This window comes from Clytia hemisphaerica, unplaced genomic scaffold, assembly GCF_902728285.1.
Source record: "Clytia hemisphaerica strain Z4C2 unplaced genomic scaffold, Clytia hemisphaerica genome assembly, whole genome shotgun sequence".
NCBI lineage: Eukaryota > Metazoa > Cnidaria > Hydrozoa > Leptothecata > Clytiidae > Clytia > Clytia hemisphaerica.
In genome coordinates this window covers 950,159-973,649 of record NW_027103699.1, presented here as the reverse complement: position 1 = coordinate 973,649, position 23,491 = coordinate 950,159, and the positions used below count along the sequence as shown (strand labels likewise).

The following is a 23,491-nucleotide window of genomic DNA, read 5'->3' as shown; positions in this document are numbered from 1 at the left end:
GATCACCTAAACGATCAACACAGAATTTACCTTTGACGTACGAAATAGATTAGCGATAGATAATTAGTAAAAAAGATGATCTGATTTATTGTATATTTCCCAAAATACGGTTATTTTTTGACATCATTACCTTTCGTAACGGAAGATTTTCATGGATTTCTCATTTTCCCTAAAAAACTTCTATATTTGTGCATTGCTTTTATTCTTCCTGCGATAATCCCATATCCTTTCGAAAAAACGAATTGTTATTTCTCTGAAAAAGGGATTTTAGTCGTGTTTTTGTCAGTTAGCATTAAGGTCAATATACTATTTTTATTTCATTTTCTATTTTTATTCTCTCAACAAATGTAACGAATCGAATTGGTGTAGGATTGGGATCCATAAATTTCTTTTGCCGTGTTGATCATTTGTCACTTTTCTTTTCAAAATTTTATTTTAATTTTGCTTCAAATATTTTCTGAATTTCACTATTACAACGCTCGGCCACCATAGTATGGATGTCGGCTATATGCTCACTATCACTGACATCCGCATTTCCAGCATAAATTTTAGTGGCAGGGCACAAGGACCCTTAAACTATGTTTATATTATTATTAAAATCTTCAGGCTCCATAATTTTCATCTGCAAAACTATGTAATGCAAATCGATGGGCATGAATGTGAACAAAATAAACACGGTTTTGAACCAGGGATTTTTAATTTGTTATATTCAGCTTTACCATTTATTAATATTTATGCTTTTATCTAAAAGTTGCTACGGATTTTCGAGGAAACAACTTACAACTTATTTTGTCAACCTTTTTTTTTCTTTTCCCTTTGATTCTCCTTTCTGAAGATACGTTATCTCGCTTGGAATCCCAGGCTTAAATGAATCCACTAGAATCTGAAGAAATTATACAACTTTTCAAGCATTCTGCTTATATTGATTGGGGATTTCCTTTTGTTTTTGAAATCATGACTACCCCAATGAACGAAATTGGACGTCATTTCAACAGGGGTGTAAAGGATTTTTTGAGAAAAGCCCAATCATCTTATTGATGGGAGCTGTCGAAGCGAGGGATGGTAGGTGTATTTACGCTTTTCTCTTATGATTATGAAGAGGTTTATTGCAAACATCAATTTTGAAATATCTATGATCAAAATGTAAGTTGAATTCAAACTATCAATATGTCTTTCTTGATAACAAAATTTTCTTCGCTAAAATTTGGAACAAGAGTTGCAGCGGGAACATAAAATATATGATATGGTCGAGACTCCTTTGTCGTAAAACGATAGATTGATTGCTCATCTTTTACCAGGTATTTACACTTCATATAAGCAACCAAGTTGCTAACGGTCCAGGGCTCAAATTCCTCGTAAAATAAAAGTTTTTTGAAGTAACCTTTCTAAGTAATCCCAGGGCTGACGCGAAAATGTTAGTTGCTTGTTATAAAAAAGTAGTGAACAACATTCGGAAATTATTAAAAAAAGTGGCTACAAAAACATGAAACTTATGTAACGTTCAAATAACAGGACTCGAAATAACGGTCGGACATCGGACATTGTCCGACCCAAATAGCTCCATGTCCGACCCAAAAATCATAATTTTCAAGCTAAAGCAACCCTGATCGGACATTTTGTTCGACCCACTTGAAATCGTTATTTCGAGCCTTGAATATGTCATCTGGTTGGCTCTGGATGAACGTTGGATGAAATAATTTTAAAACGATTTTATATACACGTTTATTATAATAACTAAGAAACTTTAGCCTAGCCTCTGCTTTCCTTCACTTTTGAGATTTGAAGTTCGAGTGCTCTAAGGCGAGGACAATTAAATTTACTGTTTTACGGGCCAAGCTATCCAAAAATAAGGGTCGGTCGGTCGGCGAAAAAAATAAAAGTAATAGTATAATTTCACCTATAAAATCTCCTAAAAAGGCAGCAAAGAACTACTACATCTTGACAAAAATGCGAAATAGAAAGTAAAAAGATACAAAAAGCTCGAATTCATAGATAAAATGAAAAAATGAAAACATAAAATTCTAAAAAACCTTGGAAAAACTACCGAAATTTTGAAATTAAAAATGTACTACCGAGATCAATTTTATTTCATTTTGATTTTTGGCACCTCAGGGTCGGTCGGGCCCGTAAAACAACTAATCAAATTGGTCTCGCTTAAGGAAACAAGTACCGTAGTATGTTCGAAATATAGCTAGCTCAGGGAGACTGGCACTAGCCCAATGACCTGAATAATGGTACGACAAACTAATTACAATAATGATGCAGTTTGTTTCTTCTTTATAAGAAGTGCTACATACCTTTTTGAGGGTCTATTGTTCCTATACTTTCAGTATTTTGAGGGGAAGGGCTTTGACTCGAATCAACTGTTTACTAAATTTTCATTTTGATGAAAATCGACGAGTCTAAGAGTTTCTTGCTTCTTATCTGATTTTGAAAAAAATTCACCCTCGACTTCAGAATTCAATGCTGATGATAAAGTTGATATCGTTCTTCTTTTTTGGCATCTTTTTTCTTATGAAAAATGCCCCCTTGAAATAAGGGTATGTTATACTCTATTGGTACTTAGGCGCAAAAATGGGTGCTGGGTATGTGCGTTTCTTGTGGTGTTTTCCACCTTCTAAAGTCTCTATAAGGGTTGCAAAAATCGGAAAATTTTGAATTAGTCTCTCTAAGGCGACTAAAATTTTTTTATGGGAAAAAATTGTAAAAATAGTCTCTCTTTGGCTTTTTTTTAATAATGAAATAAGCCCCATTCAAGTAACTTATGCTTTTGGCATCTTTTAAATTCTAATTTAGAATTTTTCTTATGTAATACGCGAAATATCAATAACAATACTATATAAATAGTGGTAAATAAGTAAGGGGGAGTTTTCAAAAGGAGTCTATGTGTCTATGATCTAGTGCTATCATCTGTAGAAATCAAGTAATTTATAATTTTTGAGAGGTTTCTCTCAATTTTTAATAATAATTTTTAGGATTTGTTTTGTTTTAAAAACCAATTTTCCAATAGCTAATCATTATCATTCTCCCTTGGCTTCTGTTCAGTAGACCTTTCAAATTGTAATTATTTCTTCAAGTCTAAAGGCGACAGTAGGGGTTATGTTTTTCTTCTTTGTAGTTTTTATCAATCATTTATTTTTCTTCAGAGAGAGAGCATAGAAATAATGGATAAGAAAAGCTGTAAAGACACTATTACTTAGCTTCTGGTCTTCGTATTTTTGTATTATCATTTTCTTTCCCTTTTATTTTAGTTCGACAATCTTTTCCCCATGTAAAATCATAACGACGTATGGGGAAAATTCAAGAAAGAGATAAAAATTAATATATATTTTTCTTCTATTCAAAGACTCGTCAAAAAATTATAAAAGACACCATAAAAGTCAAGGAAAGGTTTAATTAAAAACAGAAATATTGACGGATTTTAGTGGGGTTTATCTTGTGATTTTTCTTTTTTTGCAAAGAAAATTGATTTACTTTTTTTAAACTCATGGAAATGGTTTGGATAATTGTTTTGAATTGACTGGAAACTAGTTATTTGAAGAAATTGAAAAATTTGAAGGTCATTGCATGACCAAATTGTTTTGACTGGAAATTGCATCATTATATTACAATAATCGCGAAGGAAGAGCTGAGATGGTATGTGAATTTTAAACGTGACTCCAAATTTTCCCATAAAAATACCAAATTTTTCCCTGTAAAATGGATATATTCTTTAATATCAGAAATTTTTGTTGCGACTGAATAAAATCTTATACGCTGATCCGCGAAAATTCATTCCAATGAAAAAGAAATGGATGAATAATGGCGATTCTCGAAATTAAATTCCCCCGAATTATACAAAATTTCGCGAATGGCCTGACTCGCGAAATTTTCTGGCCGTGAAAATTTTTGACATTAAAGTATTCTTCTTAGTAGAGTTCACTATGCTAGTAGTTCTTTGAAAATACAAGAATTTTCTTAGAAAAAGTATCAATTTTCTTTTTTATACGCATGGGGTTTTCCCTTAAAAATGCGTCAATTTTGAAGATGTACAGTATGTATGTTCCTTTAAAATAATCAAGCTGTCGCGCTATGTATTTTTTGGACACAGAAAATGTTTGAAAAACAACGTTGTCGCAACATTCATTAAACGTTAAAAAGACGTTGTGTTAATGTTTTTGTAGTACCAGAATCAATCATCGTAAAATTCAAACTTTAGTTATTCGAACTTTCAGTTATTCGACGCGATTTCTATTCCCCTTGGTGCCAATTATAGACTATATCCACCTCAGTTATTCGATTTTTTCCTATTGGGAGATTGTCGAGTGAGAACATTGATTTTCCGTGATTAAAATACTTTTCTTCTTTAAAAAATCAGGATTCATGGCTATTTAAACTCTTCAGCAATTTTATCAAAAGTTCAATATTCTTTAACATTTTCTTTATAAATTTCATCTTTTAAAACCTGCTAATAATTTGTTCGACATAATTCAAAAAGTAAAAATTCTTTATGTTTATTACGCTCAACGGGTGCTCGGGAAAACGAATTTTTCGGTTATTGAACGTAAATTCTTATTCCCCTTAGAGAGAATAACCGGGAGTCTACTGTATCTAATTGTACGTTTGGTAGCCGAGCGACCTATAAGGAAGGCTCTCATGGTTGGCGGATGAGGTAAATCTGCTCTTTTTTCGTACGGAAATTTTCCGTGGCGGAATTCCCGAGTCGAGGTCGAGATTTAAAATTCACAGCTCGGATAAACCCGACAACGGCAAATAATGTAATCATACAATTTTACGCTTTGGAAAATAGAAAACGGTTTTAAGATGTGGTATCGGCACGGAAAGGCTTAACTACACGTTTCTTTATAGAAAAAGTGAACTATGAGCCTCGGATGTTCTTAATTTCTCGAAATTTTCATATGCTTATTATTTTACCTAGAATAAGCATAAAATGAGTATAATTTTATAAGATTGCTCTTATAACAAAAAGCTATCTATGCTAAAAAAAATATGTCTGAGATTGATAGAATCTCTTTTTCTTCGAAAACAATCTCGTAAACGTTACTTTGAAAATGTTACCTAATGTTTTTTATCACAGATCATTTTTTATCAAAATAAGGCGTGGTCTGGTAAGAAGAAATGTTACCTCCTGGTATCTGATGATATTCTTTATCTGGCTAGTTGAGAAAGTTTTTGGGAAATTTTAGAACCTTATTTATTTTGATTCGACAGATTTTGTTAGAAGTTCAAACGGATTATGAATTGTTTAGACGTTTAAAAATTTAGATAAAAGCAACAAAATTGATCCCATGATTTGGAGGGTAATTTGAAAGGTTTTCGTTTAGAGTGGTCGATCGATAAAACATCGTAAATGCATCATCATCACCATCATCATCATCATCATTGCTCGACCGCAATCGAGACTAAAAAAAAAGAGACTAAAAAAAAGAGAAAGTAAATGCATACGTTCCCCTCTCTCTATCCCATTACAAAACATGTGTCACTCGTATGCCTTCTTAATCTGTCACCATCCGGATCTTTAGTTCGCGAAGTTTCTAATTGCAAACGTCTCTCATATGGTCTTCCAATTGACATGTAGTTTTCTCTCTTTAGCTGGATTTACAACATGCTTACTTTGCTCAAACCCTTCCGTAATATTTGGCACATAAGGGGAATGAATTCCCTCAAATTTGAAAACTGCAAGTGATTTTTAAGTGCTTTAAAGTATGGTTGGAAAGTAGAGCTTAGGACCTTAGTATCTCAGGATCTAAAAGCTCAAAAATGTTCCAATAAGGCTGAGAATATAGCTTGGAAGTCACTTAAACCCTTCCCAAATCGAAATATCCAATGAAAGGAAGTGGAAGTACTGAAACTACAATTCTCTTCCAATCTTTAAATTCTGAAACACGTTAAAATACCCAAAAGCGCCAATATATTTCGGCGCCGATTATTGTACCATAGTTCTTAGTGAAACGCAGATGTTAGAATCTACCAAAGCAGAACTGAAACGCAGGTGTTAGAATCTACCAAATCAGAACTGTCAATCATTGCAAAAATCTTAGCAAAAGTTGAAATAGAATTAGCCTCAAACTATAACCTAATTTGTAATAATTTAAATTAACCTAAGCTGTCAAAAAAGTGACAAAAATTGTCTATTTTTTGACAGCTTAGACTAAAATATGTAAGGGTCCCAAAACGACCCCCAGATATATTACGATTGACGAAAAATGTATTGTCTTAAAAAACGTAATTTTGAATTTTGAACTTCAAATGAGAGTATTTCTTTCGGGACTACACTCTTTTTTCAGAATTTCAAGGTTTACGGTTATCAATCATTTCCTTTCAATGCGACCTTGAAAAATCGCCGATTTGTTACCCATTTTCGAGGTTAGGATCTTTTTGCCTATAGCGTCAGTCTTTTGCCCAAACAAAAGGTTTGTCATGCCAAATTTGCGGGCTCCCTCCCAAAAAATCGGGCCACTTTCTTGTCAAAGAATAGAAATTGCTACTTTTCCATCCATTGGTTTTACGTGACCGATGTAAAAGCGGGCGCATTCGTAATTTTATTGATTGTGCATACTATTTTTGGATAGTTTATAAATATCTAAGTTGCAGTTGGTTCTCGGACTGTAGTTTTTGACAGTGTTTTAATCAACGAATTGCGATTTCTATTGCATTCTTTCGATCGCTGTTATTTCTTTGGTGCCGTAAGCCTCCATTGTTCTTAATTTTAGGGCAAAATGAGGTACTTTTATGCCTCATATCCAAATTTTTTTTTTGGGCGATTTTGAGCCTTATTGTTCTTGTAAAGTTGTTCTTATAAATAAGAGAGTATATTTGCTACAATCATGGACGTATATAATATTTGAGAAAAAGCTCAGAAAATGTTCAAATTATGCTGCGAATAAAGCCCGGAAATTTCCAATGTAATAAAGTGTGTAAAGTGAGAGTACTAAAATCGCCTTTCTCGCAACAACTTTAAATTCTGAAAAACCCCAAAATATCAATATATTTCGGTCATGATGGTAGTATCTAGTTTGTTTGTAGTTGTTGAGACAGTCGGACTTGTTAGGAACAAGGTGCTAGATACACCAATCTAAAAATAACATGAAAGTGATAAAAATTCTAAAATTTTCAATTAGTTTTTTTATTCTTCGTTATAATTTTTTGAAATCAAGCTACATAATAACTGTATTTTGAAGAAGAATAAGCTGTATGATGAACTTTTTTTATAAGAACTTGAATATTTCAAGAAAAGAGAGTTTAGGGTACCACAACCTGAACCTCTTTTTTTCAAAATCAATGATGATTTATTTTGGATTCCTTTAAAAGAAATAAGTCGGCGAAGCCCCTCCCCAATGGGTCCGGCGGAAGTGGGGAGACTGCTTTTGAGAAAACGAGATTTTTTTCTCAAATTCCTAGTGAATTCTATCCCATTTGAGCCTTCAGTCTCCCCACCATATTGACATGACTTGTCGCCGATAAAACAGTTTTTGAACTTTTTCTCTCGCTAATTTCAAGATCTCGTCTAAATAGCATATTATGCTCTATCCTTGGATAATATAGCCTATCTGTTTTTGTTTCATTTTTTTCACGTCTTTCTATTATGGTAAACTTGTTATCACTTTTGGTTGATATATTTTCAGTGATAAATGTATCTAATACTGTACGGTTGTTGGTCTTTTTTTAGGCTAAGATTATTGAAAGAGATTCCTGCTTGACTGGAAAAGGAAAAGAAATATTCCTTTTTTCTTTCTTTATTATAGGGCTTCTAGTCTGAATTTAATACTTCTGATTCAGATCAAAGATAAAGTTTCCTTATTTTTTATTGTAAAGGGGAAGTTTAATACAGCATCACAACTGAAAAAAAACACATGATTTTCATATTTGGGCTCGATTTTGTAGAATTTGTTTTTATGTAACATTTTTTTTCGTTCTCTACTCTAACTTTTTTGTGTGATTATTGAGATTCATGCTTTCGTACGAGAAAAAATATTAGGATTGGTATTTTAAGTTTTATTTGAGATGACGATGTCGATTTGAGAGATTGGTATATGATTGTCTAAGCTGAACTCTTCTTTGTTTGGTATCAGTTCGAACCTATTTTACAAGCATTTCTTTTACATGTTTTATTTTAACTCTTAAGAGAAAGGGTTTTGTTCTCAAATTGTTCTTATTTGAGTTAACTCTTCAGCCGTTGCATGCCTATATTATTCTATTTGAGTGAAAAAAATATAAAATTTTGACAATTGAAAAAATGAAGATGAAAAAAAAATCGATCAACAACGACAACGTCAGTCAACCTGTCGTTTCTGGTCAGACATTCTATCTTTTGTGATAGAAAAAAGTTATGAAAAAGCCAAATTCAAGCTATGTTAAAACGTTTAAAAAAGTTATTCTGTCAGTTTATTCGTCAGCATCGGTGCGAAACTAAAGACAGTTTGAAGACTTTGGATTTGAATTAATGGGTACACTAACTTCGAATATTTTAGATTTTCCTCTTTTTTTCACTTTAACTGTTGTTCCTATAGAATTGGGCCTTTAAAAGAATTGGCAAATAGATATCGAAGTTGAAGTCAATGCGGTTTGCACGTTCGAATATATAAACCAGTGAATATTTGGATTTTTGGACCTACCTGGAGGTCCTATAAATTAACCTGTGTTCGTCCGTCCGTCCGTCTGTAACCAACTTTTCTCGGGATTGAATTATAGAAATCTTTTGATTTTTGGTACAAAGGTGCAAAATGGTAGTGGGCGATATGTGACGGAGCCCGATTTTGGAAAAAAAAATTTTTTGGGCAAATTTGGGCCAAAAAACGGCTAAAAAACGGTTTTTTTGGACTTTGTGAAAAATTGGATCATAAATTTTTTCTGATTTTTTGCATGAAAGTAGGGTACCATCGTAGGTAAAAGATGGCTCAAGCAGATTTTTGCAAAAAATTTTTGTTGGCTCAAAAAACGCATGTTTATCTATAAGAAGCATTTGTAATAAGCATACATCAATGTTCTTAGTCAAATTGCTCATGAGGGCTTACTTTTAAAGAATATGTGTGTTTAGACAGGAAATTTGGGTTGCTTGGCGTGTTTTCATTAAAAAACTGGCCAAATTCGATATTTTTTTATAAGCATATTATCAATTACTTAGGTATTAGCTTTTCTCGAGATTGGCTCTTTCATTCTTTATGATTTATTGCACAAACATGCATAACTATAAACCCTCGAATGTGACGGAGCTCGATTTTTGGAAAAAAATTTTGGGGTAAATTTTAGCTAAAAAAAACAGAGAATTTTTCAGCTCAAAAATCGCATCTTTATCTATAAGAATCACTATTAATAAGCATACATCAATGTTCTTAGCAAAATTACTCAATTTTTTTGATGAGATAGATTTTGTTTTTGCTCACAAAGTCTTGAATATGAAAGAATATTTCAAGAGCATGAAATTTTGGTTTCTAAACGGTTTTTCTATAAGAAACAAACGACTAATTTTAATAGATCGTCACTATTTGTGTTCTGAATGATTGTTTAACGGTCACGTCACGTAGATATCAATTATAAATGTGTTAAATGCATAACCAGGTAGGTTCATAAAAGCATCACTTGTTTAAATTTTTTTCGACGAATGAACTTTTGTTCTCCGTTCTTATTTCATGTTTCTTGGAATTAGAGAAAGAAAATTTTAGTGCACTTCAGAATGGTTAAAAAGTAAAAACACTCTCTACCCTTTTCTAGCTGGTAATGTATTTGTAGGGGTTGTTAAATCTTTTAGGCTTTTTAGAGACTTTTAAGATAAATTTCATTTGTTTTTCGAAAGTTTTTCTACCTTTCTCTTTCTCTGAGACTTTTCCACGTGATGCTATGTATACTTTTATTTTTATAAGAACTAGTAAAAGTTTACTGAGCCCTGGCTGTTCGTTTCGGTCTTAAACTGTCCTTATGCTATTCCTATTTTTGGGGTAAAGATTATGTTATTCCAGACTCAGAGCTGTTTTCAAATCGCTTTTAAAGGTTCTATTTTTACATAAGTGTTCCCGTTTCATATCAAGCACATGTTTCATATCAGGACATAGCAACTTTTGTCCAAATTTCATGTTTATACCATAAGCCAAACTGGAGTTACAGTATCAAAAAACAAGTTTTGCTGACGTCAGCATTTTTTGGTTTTTGTCTAATATCTTTTTTGGGTGAAAAAATTAATTATGGCACAACTATTCCAGTGATCTACACTCCAATAGGCTTCTTTCGATGTATGAAGTGATATGCTATGACAAGTGGAAACGGTGATAAAAGATTATGGTAAATTTGGACGTGCCTTAATTTGCCTGTTGTCACTCCTATTATTTAAATGACCTAGCCCTTTGGAGTTTACCCTTAGAATCTAGTGACTCCTCTGGATTTCTAGAAACGTAGGCCCTTTTTGTAAAAACGATTTTCATAAGAACAATGAGGCTCGAAAATGTTTAACTTTAAAGGTTTTGTTTTTAAATAAGAGTGATATCGTTTGCTTATACTCATCAACTCTAATTTACAAGCGCTTTCAAATAGTGGAGCAAGATTGGTCAGGGGTGGAAAAGAAAAACAATTTTTTGTTTATTCAACTATTCCAGTGATCTACACTCAAATACGCTTCTTTCGATGTATGAAGTGATATGCTATGACAAGTGGAAACGGTGATAAAAGATTAAGCTAAGTTTGAAAAATCTGGACAGGCCTTGATTTGCCTGAGGTACACAACACTTATGGAAAAAGCAACTGACAAATGTATACTTTAGAAGTAGACAAAAGCTCCATCATCAAGAACAACAAAAGAAAAACTGACTTAGAGGCTCTTGGTTGGTGAAAAGTAAACTCGGTTAAGTTATGGTATGTCTCAAAAACTGAAAATTACCATAATTTTTAGATCGCATTAGTCGACAGAAAATGAACAAACACGAAATGACTGAACTGAAGGGTACTAAGATAAAGTTTCTAACCTAATGTGTAACCTAATTGTTTTTTCGCTGATTTTCGCGAAAAACCGCAAAAACTGATTATGACGTCATAAAAAACTAAAAATTGAATTTCTCAGGAATGATTTATCCAATTGGCTTTAAACTTTCACCAAAGATGTATCTCACTAAAGTCGATCCTTTGAAAAAAAAATCGAAATTTTGATGACGTCATCAGTTTTTTTTTCAAATGATCGACTCTTGGAAAGTTTATGCACGTGTGACGGGAGAAATGAAGTTGAGTGATATTTTGATTTGCGTAGTATTGGATTATCCCTTTAAGATAAAGCAATAAATCGAAACTGCTAAGTAATATAGAAACATTAACTTTTAAGACAAGTAGAAAATCTTCATTAGAAGAATAATGAAAAATGATACAGTTAGAGTAAAAGTGATACTTTTCACTCCAATAACAAACTGACATTTTACTTTGATGAAAAGTTTTTCTTTATTGAAGAGCAGTGAAAAGTTGATAAAAACGCTTGGTTGAGCAACGGCAGTTACAGGGGGCCCCCTTACAGAAGGTACTGAAAATTGATAAGGAGAGTTTTTTTGTTATATCTCCCCATACAAGAAATGTTGAGTACCTTCTGTAGCCACCTTTTTAAGAGTTTCTGTTGGACCATTATTTTTTTCAGATTTTTTGCATGATAGTTGTCTGAGGGAGCCTCATTTTCAAAGAAAGTTAATTGGTAAATGGTAGCTGAAGCAAATTCTCCAAAAAATATTTTTGTCTCAAAATCTGAACTAGCTGTTTGTTTTCTGAAGCATCGTGAACTGAGCCATGAAGAACACCGGTATTCAGTGAAAAAGAATAACTTTCATGTAAAATAATGGGAAAAAACAACTTAAAACGGCTAAAAAGTGCAAAAGAAATCAAAATTTTGATCCTCGGGTATCAATCAGGCCAAAATAAACGCCCATCAGTTTGGGTGAAGACAAGGCGTTGTAAGTTTAAGTCTTTGATCTAGGTATTGGAATAGTTACTAATTCATCATTCGTTTAATTGTTGTTTTTGTTTTGTTACCATAGGAACAAAAGAAAGGACACATCGGATGTGTTGGACCAATCGTAATGTGGATAACCTTTTACGTGTTTTTGTTTCAAACAGCGTTCGGTGATATCAAAAGTAAGTCTCCCCTATATTCTACTGATCAATTATTAAATACACTGTTACGGATTTAGAGGAACAGAATCGAAACCTTATTTTAGCTTTTGTAGTTAAGCCTGGTGTATCAGAGTTTGAGGCACGTGCAGACTGGAATCTAGGAAATACGACCAAAAGTTACCCTATGGACCAATGTAAAAGACGCGAGTTGCAATAACAATCCAGTCCTCTCGTATTTTTACTTTGATCCTGAGAAATCGAAAATTTTAATTACGTTTGAGGAAAAGTGTAAAGTGAGTATCAGGTTGGGCTTAAAATAAAACCTGCGAATGGACTACTTTTTTTCGGGCTCAGTCTCAGCAATAACAAATAATTTATGACGTAATTTTTAACAAAGTTGTTCCAATGTTTTAAGAAAGGACTTATATCGATTTTACGGGAACACTAATTTTGGTACAAGATTTTGTAGGGAAAAGTTGTGTGAAAAGTAACGAAAATGTCTCCGGGCAACGAAGTTTTTCCCCGTCGAAGTTCTCCCGACATTTTTCTCTGACATTTTCCCCGATGAGCTACCTTATCGGGGAAAACTTCGTCGGGGAAAAGTGACGAAATTTTGGACAAGTGACGAATTTTTTCCCCGACGAAAATTTTCCCCGGCCTTAATGCGTTTACCAACTACCAGCAAGTGACGAATTTTTCCCCGACGAAAATTTTCACCGACGAAAATTTTCCCCGACGAAGTTTTCCCCGATAAGATTACGCAGTAATAAACTTTGAATAAAGAGAAAAATCTATGTTTTTAAGAATCCTAGGAAATATATCTTTAATTAAAACTTCATAGTTAAGGCAACCCCTTTTTTCAGTGGGTTCCCTTTTCTGTTTGAATATTTTCCCCGTTAGGGATTTAGTATTGTTTTTATTTAACGGCCAAGTTGAATAAGAAAATTAGAAATAGAAAGAAACGTTTCTATAAAAGGTTCAACTTTTTCACATTATGGACTAAGGGTTTTTTGTGTTGCTTGAGAAAAAGGGGATTCAGTATTACTATTGGGGAAAACTTGAATTATTGATTGGACCAACCAAGAAAAAAAAGTCTTAAAATAATAAGATGATGAAAAATAATGAAAATAAAAATGGAAGATCACAAATAGAAGTGAAAATATATATAACAAAACAACGACAAAAATCAATATATTATACATCGCACAAAGTTAGGAAAAAGAAAAGTAGATGGGAAATTAATTACTTTGAGATTTTTTTTGCGCCAATAATTATCTTTCCTAAATTTGTCAATTTTTTTCTTTTTTCTTGAGTAGGATTTGTATTTTTTTTAAAGATAAATCGAAAAAAGGAAAACCTATCTATCGCTGAAGAAGGAAATTACGTTTTGATTTTTATCAGCTCTTGTAATTGTAAAATGGATTTTTTGACCTCTGAAATATTATGTTTAAGATTTTATCGGATTTTATGGCATACTACTATTTACTTCCTAGTTATTTTGTTATAAATTGATGCTTAGTTTTGATTTAACGGTATAATCAAATGGTTTGAGACCTTTGACCTTTAGATTCCTCTTTTCGTCCAAATCTTTGTTCGTAAATAATCTCAAGTGAAGATTATTTAAGATTACAAGATTTTTGACTTAAAGCGCTCTCTAAAGATAATTTCCTTCGAAATGAAAACACAGAGCTACCTTATCTGCATATCGGATTAGGATCTTTGCTTCCTAAGAATAATCTTATAGTGTCAAATTGATTTTTCCTTGTTTAAACTTGTAATACTAAATCCTAACCACCCTAACACTTTTTCTCAACATTTCTAACGTTGAAGTTCTATCATTATTGCTTTTCTACTCGTAGAGGTTAGAATTTTGTATTACAAGTTTAAACAAGGAAAAATCAATTTGATACTATAAGATCATTCTTAGGAAGCTAAGATCTTAATCCGATATGCAGATAAGGTAACTCTGTGTTTTCGTTTCGAAGGATATGACCTTTAGAGTGCAGTTATTTCCCTAAATATTTTGATTATATTAATTGCTAATGAATGTGATTTTTACACACTTTCGTTTTCTAATACTTTTCTTCAAACTAAATAACATGTATGATGAGATTGGTCCAGAAATTGAAGATTGTAGGATTTTAAGATAACTCTAAAATATAATATTGAACGTTAGGCATACTTGGGTGTGGTACTATTGTCTTTATCAAGGTGCCCAAGGCAACCAAGTCGTACTTTTATAAGAACTCTTCGTTCAATGGCTTAATTATTATTTGGTTGTGCTTATAAAAAAATTTAACAAATTACCTAATATTATACTGACTACCAAACTGAGGAAAAAGGTTTCGAAGTGAACATTTGTCCCCCCCCTCTCACGGTTATGGTACGACCAAATCTAGTTTCAAGCTTGATTTTTCTTTTGTAATTATATTCTTTTTGTTTTCTTTTCTTGTTTTTAGACCTTTTTTTGTAACACCTTTTCTTTTGGCACTTCTTGCCTTCATCTATATGTTATCACCAGAAATCATCTTAAAATCAACTTTTCGGATCTTCACTGTTAGATAGAATTTGATCATAATACCAAAGTGTCGACGTTTAAAAAGCTTTTTAATAATAGTTTTTGAAGAATAAGGGGTGTTGAGAAATATTACTTCAATGCTGATAGAAAAGGCTGCAAGAATTATTCCTTATCTTCATAGTTTCAGAAAGGTGTATATCTTTAACAATTATGATTTATAGAACAGATAAGAAATTTTTTTAATAGAAAGTTAAAAGAGGAACTGAAAAGGAAATCAAAAGGGGGACATTACCCTCTGAAAAGCCCTGGACGCGAGCAATTAAGCCACCAAAGATGGAAAAAATTGATATCTTTCATCCTTGAAAAGACTTTTCGAAATCTTGTGATAAAGAAGTATTCACAGTCGTTGGTCAATTTTTACTGGCGCATTCAAACTTCAAGATTTCCTAAATCGAAGTGAAGTCTAGTAATATACAAAATCGCACGTGCTTATCATGCTTGTTTTTTATATGATGGTATTGTGTGCGGCTATGTCAACGAATCGTCATTTTTTCGCTCATTCGTATGATAATAACCCATATCCTGGCTTCAATCTGGGTATGTTTGGCAATCGTGGATATTATTTTAATCTAGGTCCGTTGTAGTCATTCATTGCTTCGTTCATTTTTTAACCTCGTTGCCTCTCTCAAACTGTTTCATATATATACCAGCCAGTCTGTTTACCATAAGTGTTAAATCATCTGGCTTTTTCATATGGAAACCATATCAGTATGATTTAAACTGAGTTTGTTTGTGGGTGGTTTCCACCTGGTAGCAAGAAAAGTGCACTCTAATGAGAGCTGGAATATCCGATTCTTTGCTTACTTTCGGCTAGTACGATTTTTTGAATCTGTCGGTAAATATTACCTTCAATCAAACTTAATTGAACAACTCGTACCAGTGTTCGGAAATTCCTTGCTAATACACCTTTTCGACCGTAGCCACCAATTGCCGCGTGGGCATTTTTTTTTTGTCCGTTAATCACCCTAAAACCGTCCCAGTCTTTTTTTTGCACCTATAGACAATAGAAAAAAGTCTAAAAAAGGATTAGACTAGCAAACTAGTCTGTTAATTAATCATATCAGAGGGGGGGACATAAAGGCGGCGGGCGTTTGCTAGAATAGGAGCTGCGTAGGAGAGCGAGCAAAAGTTAGTGAGAGGCTGCTGATTAATAGGCACGTACCTGACCGCGCGACTACGGTCGAAAAGGTGTATCAAACTTATGTGTCCTTTCCCATCCGTCATCTTTATAGATTTGATATTTTATAAAGATGATCATTTCTCCCTATATTGTTGTCACAAATCGAACAGTTTGGTGCATCCAGACTTTCAAGCTCTTTCTCAGCCAAAACCATAAGATTTAACATTAAATTATATCGTTGTCGATTTGATCATAGACTTCACAGCCGTGATTTATTCAAACCCCTGTTATTTTCATTTTTTAGCCTATGAAAGTTTGGACGAAGGTGAACAGAGGCTTTTGAAATATCTGAAGAATTTTAGCGTGAACTCGAGGCCAGTCAATATCTCATCAACAGCTGTATACGTTAATGTTACCATGGAAATTGTTCGACTCGATGCCGTGGTAGGTTTTACTCATATAGCCCGGTTTTTTTATTAGTTATCGGGTGTGTAAAATCCTGCTTTGGGCGAGGTTTTATCGATTTGGAAAGGAGCGGAAAATGACATTCGGTCTCCACATGACGTTTTTTCGGTCAATGAAATTGCAAGTAACTTGACTGTCGGATAAGCTTCATATTTTCTGCAAGGCTGACGTATAACCGGATAAGATTTACATATTTTCTCTAAAGTCTACTTATAGTGTAAAAGCTTTTACCCCCAACTAAGAGGTCTTAATAAACATTCGGTTGTCTGGTGATTGTATATTGATGGTTGTCTATAGTTAGGGACTGTACACCCTGGTAGAGGAGCAGATTATTTTCGTCTTTTTTAAATCACTTATTGGTTTCCTTACGACTTTATTAAAAGCAAAGACTATTCGATTCTTAGTTTCCATCTGCTTTGACTACCCTTACTAGTAATATAGATATTGGGTGTAACAATATGGTCGAATATATTCGTATACCGGCGCCGTCTCTAGTTTAAGAATCAGTTCTTTATCTCGTCTAGATTTTTATTTCTAAAGATCCTCATCTTATTGTCCCCCATATGAACCCTTCAAATTATTTCATTTTTTTTCAAATATTCGTAGATTATTTTATCTTAGGTTTTCTTCCTTTATTTTCTTATAGAGTGAAAAGGGACAGTCTGTTCGGATGAAATTACATATTAATTATGTAAGTAATGAAACATTTTGTGTCTAACTTTTTTATCCCTAAACTAACCCTCCTTATCTGATCTCTAAGACTGAGAGTACACTATCCAGTTTTATCATCTCTACCATTGTTGCCGGCACCATGAAGTCATATAGGGCCAGATAGGCAAACTTTAAGCTTTCCCAGTAGAGTAAAAACAAAAGATTGTGCCCTTTTTGTATCGGTTACCGGTAATCTTTTTCTTATTTTCAGCTTTGGAGGAACCCATATTTAGTATGGAATCCGCTTAACTATAAAGGTGTTTCCGAAGTCATTTTACCCGAAGGTGAAATCTGGATACCGCCCATACGCCTCTTCAATGAGTAAGCACATTTTTCATCACCCTAAAACGCCCTGAAATATTAAAAATCGAAATTGAGAATGAACTTTATTTGGTAGTCCAATTCAGTTAAATTGCGCCCCTGTTGCCAACTGTCTTTTTTTCCCCTCTTTGTAATTATTTTCCCTGAAAATGTTCCTGGAAGCTCAACTTACATCATTTTAGGGGCCTCGAATTCATCCAAGTTTTTTTTCTGTAGGATTTCCTACAAAAAACTAAAAGTCCCAAGACATTTTGACGTTCAACAAACAGCCGCTTTCAACTTTATCTACCGTCTTTATTGTTCGAAATCTCTTGCACTGCGATCCTTTTGCCACCTTTCCTCTTCTTTTCCTCTTTCTTCAAACTCGCCCTTTTTTACCCACAGTTTTAATTTATTTTAAAGAAAGAAATGTTGTAAATGCCTAATGGGGCATTATTCTTTTTCGCCGTAATGAAACCAACTGCACCTAAGATAGTGATTCCACTGAAGTACAGAAAACTAGTAAAGAATCTCAATTAGTATTATTGCATTAATTTTCAAAAGATTAACTTTTGTGTTTTTGCGAATTTCGGCGAAATTGCCGACTCAGGGAATTAAATCCACGCATTCTGTAACTCTTTTTTTTCGAGGGAAAATAACACTCGAAATCTTCTTTACGGAAAATTGGGATCTTTTTTAGCTGATTTTTAGTCCAGAAATTTTAGGCATTACTAACGGGCAAAATAATCTTTCTCGTTAAAATCATCAAGACAATCCCTAAAAATGATGCTGAAAAATATTTCTCTTTGAATTTCCTGACTGACTTAGAGAAGTCTCTAAATACGGGAATATTGCTTTCTTTTAAAAAGAAAAACTGTTTTTATAATGACTCTCTTGGTTAGGGGTTAGTTCCAAGAATCTTTCTTAGCTTTTATCCAACAAGACTAGAAAAGAAAAAATAATATTTAAACAGCGGTTTTGATCTGAATATTCTTTCCCAAAAAATTTGTTCTATATTTAGGGTACTATTAGGCAGGTGCCTCAAAAGAAATATGTAGATGTTAATTTTTTATTCTCGCCCCCTCTTTTTCATATCATTTCTTCCACATTTACTTTTCACTTAAAAATATATTTGGAAAAAGTCATATCAGTACGAAAAGATTAATTTTATACATTTAGAATGCGTACACTTTACTTTCCGAAAAAAAAACCCATGGGGCCTAAAAATAGAACAAAAGATACAATGCTAGTAAAACACCCAAAAGCCTGGAGCTATCCTATTATGTAGATTTTCACATCCTCGAATTAAAAAACACTTTCAAAATATTATAAACCTTTTTTACCCTGGTGATTTTTAGAAAACTAAAACTTTGTACCTTTCCTATCTTCCAAGCTTTTCAATTCTTTCATGCAGAGCGAGCAAAACACAAGGTGAATACAATGAGGACAATCACGCGCGGACCGTGCTTCTAACGAATGATGGCAACTGTTCACTAACCTATGCCCAGTTCTTCAAATCCACATGCGAAATTGATGTCAGTGATTTTCCATTTGACCAGCAATATTGCGATATGACGTTTGGTAGTTGGAGTATGGATGAACGGTTGCTACAACTGAGAGCTGTCAAGGAAGAAGCTATATCTGAGCAATTGTACAAGGAAAATGGTGAATGGCATTTAACTGAAGCCACATTGAAGACCCATGATGTACGTTTTCCTTGATCATATTTTTAGTTTTAGTTGAATTTCGGTTTCTGGAAAGAGTACCACTTCCAGACTAGAATCCAGTTGTATTCTTAGAATTAAGAGTAGATGTACAATCAAATTGTAAGACAAAGTAGAATACAAGCTTCACCCCCCCCCCTTCCCCCACTGGCAATGTTTAACGGCATACTCTTAGGTGCCAAATAAACGGTCCCCCCCCGCTTGTTAATTTTACGAAAATTTTCCAACCCCCCCGGACCTTATTAGGACCCCCCCGTTTATTAATTTTAAAGAATATTTTCAGTTGGCTAAAAGAAGTCCCCTTATTTTGCTCCAAAAATCCTGATTTTAGCCTATATTTACCTTATTTTGGGGTTTTCATAAGTACAATTTCCAACCCCCCCCCCGGCAATTAGATCCCCCCCGTTTATTGAAATTTCAAAAATTTTCCAACCCCCCCGTTTATTCCAACCCCCCGTTTATTTGGCACCTAAGAGTAAGTCCATGATTGTATAAACGTCATCGATCAAAGGTGTAACCTTTTGTTTTGGTGCTTTATAAATTTTTACGATTAAATCTTAAACCTGCTAGCCTAGAAGAGGACTAGTAAGTACTCTTAGAATGAAAATAAGAATTGTATTCTGAGGGAATTCTTAGTTTCAATTACTATCAACCAGACAGATCTTCCTCGATTTTAATAAATCATAGTAAAGATATTCTTTTTTTATGCTGACAGAATAGAGTTAACAAAAGAATTTCTCAAAATTTGTCCTATCACGTGACGAAAGTAACTTCTTTTGTTTAAAGATAAAGTAGTGTGTCTTTTGTTTTTAAATCAGAAAATTCAATGGGATTGGGGAAGATAGCACGATATTTTGCAGTGAGGATTTGTTTATTTGATTATTTTCAGTGGGGACAAAAATTGGACGATGATTTTCCACCGGGGACGATATTTTGGCAAAATTTTTCTTTTTCTGTGAGAAGGGGGTGTCTTCAAATCAAGGTAGTTTGAACTGTAAGAAAAATTTTCCTTTTATAGGTCAGATATCCGATTCACCGTCACAAACACAGCACCATCAAACTCTCCATACTCATAAAGCGAAAGTACATCTTTTTCATCATGAATTTGGTGGTACCATGTGCTCTCATTGCATGCATGATTTTCTTGGTGTTTGTACTACCAGCCAAATCAGGAGAAAGAATCTCTCTTGGTATTACTGTCATGTTATCTATGGCTATCTTTCAAGAATTGTCGTCAGAGAAATTGCCAAGTAGTTCTGATAACTATCCGTTACTTGGTATGTATTACTACAAAACTTTGAAATATCTTTCCAACTAGTTTTGATAGATTTTCAATTTTGTGCTCGCTGAAAAAACTGACTGCTAGTAGAATTTCTAACAATTTTTTTAAAGGTTGGAAATTAGGAGGACAAAAATATAGCGTTTTAAAAGCGTATGAGAACCACTTTTCACAGAAAAAGAACTTCTACCTAAATCTTCACTCTTAATTAAAGAGTATGTCAGACATACAAGAATCACACATGGCAATAACCTTTCTGTTATCAAAATTCATTACATTATGAAATTCCTGATCGAACTTGATCCACATATTTCTTTTTATTTTCAGGTGTTTATTACACGACTTCAATGTTTGAAATTGGTATTGCCCTGGTCATGAACTGCTTCATTCTTAATGTTTACTATCGCAACTATGAAATGCAGCCGTGGATGCGTCGATTGTTATTCGATAAACTCGCTCGACTCGTTCGAATCGATATCCCACATACTCGAACGCAGCATTACATTGATCGAATGTCGACTGGTCAGTTCCGAGAATTGAATCCATTGGCTGAAACCACCCTCAATAATACGGCGCACAATGCTCACAATATTGACGGTGAATCGGCACTTGGTAACGGGAACGGAGAAATGTCATATTTTCCAAAATCGACGCTCCATCGGGAAGACACACAGACTATTCAACGGAAAACCAAGAAGTTTTCTGTCAACCAAAACGGCAGCAGTAGCGATTTGACGTACACCAAATCGAATTTGTCGGCAAAAATTTCACTCTCTTTGTCATCTGATCCAAGTACGCGTATCGAAGAGCGAAAACTCTTAGGTGAGGACTGGAAAACAGCGGCTAGAATTCTAGATCGCTGTATGTTAGCTATAGCGATTAGCGTTGGAGTTATCTCAGCACTTACCATTTTTATGCAAGCGGCAAGGTTTCGTGAGATGTTTATTCCTTGAGAATGCTCTCACTGCTTTGCTTACACTCAACACAAGTAAGTGCTTGCCATCTGTTGTTGCTATGGTAAATTTTATGATGTTCAAGGAGGAGTTATGGAGAAAGAAAGATGGTAGCACCATTACGTATTGCTAAGGTTGGTAACCCTTGGTTACAGGAGACCTCGTTTCATGGGTTGTATAAATGACACAGATACAATATCTATAAAAGCGAAAATTTGTTTCTACCGCAAAATAAAATGACTGAGTTGAAATGGTTTAGATAATGAGCTTATTAAACAAACAAAGCTAACTTATTATTAATAATGCTTAGCTGATAGAAAGAGGAAAGTTTGTATTTACTAAAATCACTTTCAAATCAAGGCCGCTTTTTACATTACGTGCTTGATGCAAAAACATAAAGAATGGCTTTGGCGAAACAATCTTGGCCCAAACATACAATCAAAGTAAAAGCGTCTCTTTGCAATAGACGATATCGCGTTTAGATAAATGCAATGCATTCTGGTTTCTCGGGGACTCTCAAAGGAATTATAATCTATTCCAGATTATTATATAATCGACATTATAATTCCCTTGAGGGTCCCCGAGAAACCAGAATGCATTGCATTTATCTAAACGCGATATCGTCTATTACTCTGGTACATCTTTTTGTATTTTTCGTGTTGAGGACGGCAGCCTTGAGAAATGAGTACCATTTAGAAAAGTCAAGTAAAGGAATTGTCACTTGAAGTTTTCAAATTCGCCGTAATTAGATTATACATTATATCTGGAAAAAGAACTTGATACAGTTTTTGGGTCCCGAGTTAAATTCGTCATAAGAAAAACTCTACCGTGATAAAAAACTTATTTGGAACAATAATTTCTTCATAGTACAGTTAAACATTTTGTATGACTTCAATTTTCAATTCTTTTACTGGACATAGATATGCATTGCAAAAACAAGTCAGGCTCGGATACAGAGGGAGGCTATAACCAATGGAGGAGAGTGCACTTTATCATCGTATTACCTTATATGGAAACTAATTACTCTCCACGAATAAGATAGCCTACCTCCTGTATCCGACACTGCAAGTCTTTTTTCAGTTGATTTTAAATTTATACGATTTGATACATAACATATTATTCTATATGATACGGTAGTCGTATTGGTCGGAAAGTTTTTGGAATTCCTCACAAAAATTTGATAAATTAAAGGTTATTTTTGCCTTTTCGTATCAGTAAGCAAATCAATGAAAACTGCAATTGCAAACTGGCTGCAATTTGGACGTAGTTATCACACTCCCGACAGCTTAAATTTATAATATAAATAAACAAATTTTTAATTAACTGGAATTTGGATTTCTAAGTTTTAGTACCAGATATGAAATCCAAATGCTCGACTAGATTGCAAATCTGTAAGAATTCATGCGACAGATATATTACGACTTTAAATTCGTGACTTAAAAAAGACATAATTTAAATTAGCACTATTTATTTATTTATTTATTGAACATTTGTCAATATTTTGCTTTAATTTATTGTTTTTATAGTAATAAGTGTCGATTCTTCATAGTTTTGCAATCCTCAATATTTGTTTTCGACCCTCGTGAGTCCTGGGACGATGACCAATTTACATGTTTTTTTATAAGCATAAAAAATTCCAAAAGATTGCTCGGAGGTGCTTTAGATCGAGAGATTGACAAGGCTGGAAAATACTTGAAGGATGCTTATATCATAAGAAGAATTTCAGGGAGAATCCGTAAAAGCTCAGAGATTTATACTTTCAACTAAGAATTAAGCGTTTTTATATACAGTATGTGGCCGTCAAAACGTCGATCAAATTTAAAATTTCTTCCAAATCTAGAGGAAAAGAGGTTTTACAAAAATTTTTGCTGCATGAGAAACTTTAACATCTCTACTTTATTTCCCGGAAGTTCTTTTTCAAAATTTCCAATTTCAACAATATTTTTCAATCGGTTAAAGATAGGTAGCTTTTTTCTAATGGCCCCCAAAACGGAGGTTTGCAATTTTAGCGATTTTTCGAGATATCTTCAAGATATGAATACATAATTTTGACCAAAGTTTGGAAATGTGATTTAGAGGGTTTTGGGCATAAATTTGTTTGATAAAATTTTTACAGTATACCCTGGTTGTCAAAACGCAGGTTTGGGGCCCCCAAAACGTAGGTGTAGTTAAAATCAAATTATTAAGCCCAGTGGTAATAGGGGGAGAAACTATGAACATATTTGTGTTTTCCCTTTTAAAATTTATGATTTTTATAAAATATTTCAAGATTTATTACGATGATGC

General features: G+C 33.6%; 1 protein-coding gene across 4 annotated transcripts in view; it reads left to right on the top strand.

The window, feature by feature from the left end:
* LOC136803961 (neuronal acetylcholine receptor subunit alpha-3-like) overlaps positions 1-21,755 on the top strand; it is a 34,497-nt gene extending 12,742 nt beyond the window's left edge. Inside the window, exons 1-8 of one of the 4 annotated variants that reach the window (XM_067060690.1) lie at positions 3,474-3,636; positions 12,000-12,096; positions 16,078-16,217; positions 16,885-16,929; positions 17,161-17,270; positions 18,664-18,955; positions 19,992-20,250; positions 20,580-21,755. In XM_067060690.1, the coding sequence (XP_066916791.1) occupies positions 3,634-3,636; positions 12,000-12,096; positions 16,078-16,217; positions 16,885-16,929; positions 17,161-17,270; positions 18,664-18,955; positions 19,992-20,250; positions 20,580-21,205 (1,572 nt within the window). In that variant the 5' untranslated portion in view covers positions 3,474-3,633 and the 3' untranslated portion in view covers positions 21,206-21,755. Of the gene's footprint in view, positions 1-3,473; positions 3,637-11,999; positions 12,097-14,745; positions 15,227-16,077; positions 16,218-16,884; positions 16,930-17,160; positions 17,271-18,663; positions 18,956-19,991; positions 20,251-20,579 lie in introns of those variants that run through there. The other 3 variants (XM_067060691.1, XM_067060687.1, XM_067060688.1) reach the window with 3 other exon arrangements.
* Positions 21,756-23,491: the final 1,736 nt, after the last annotated feature.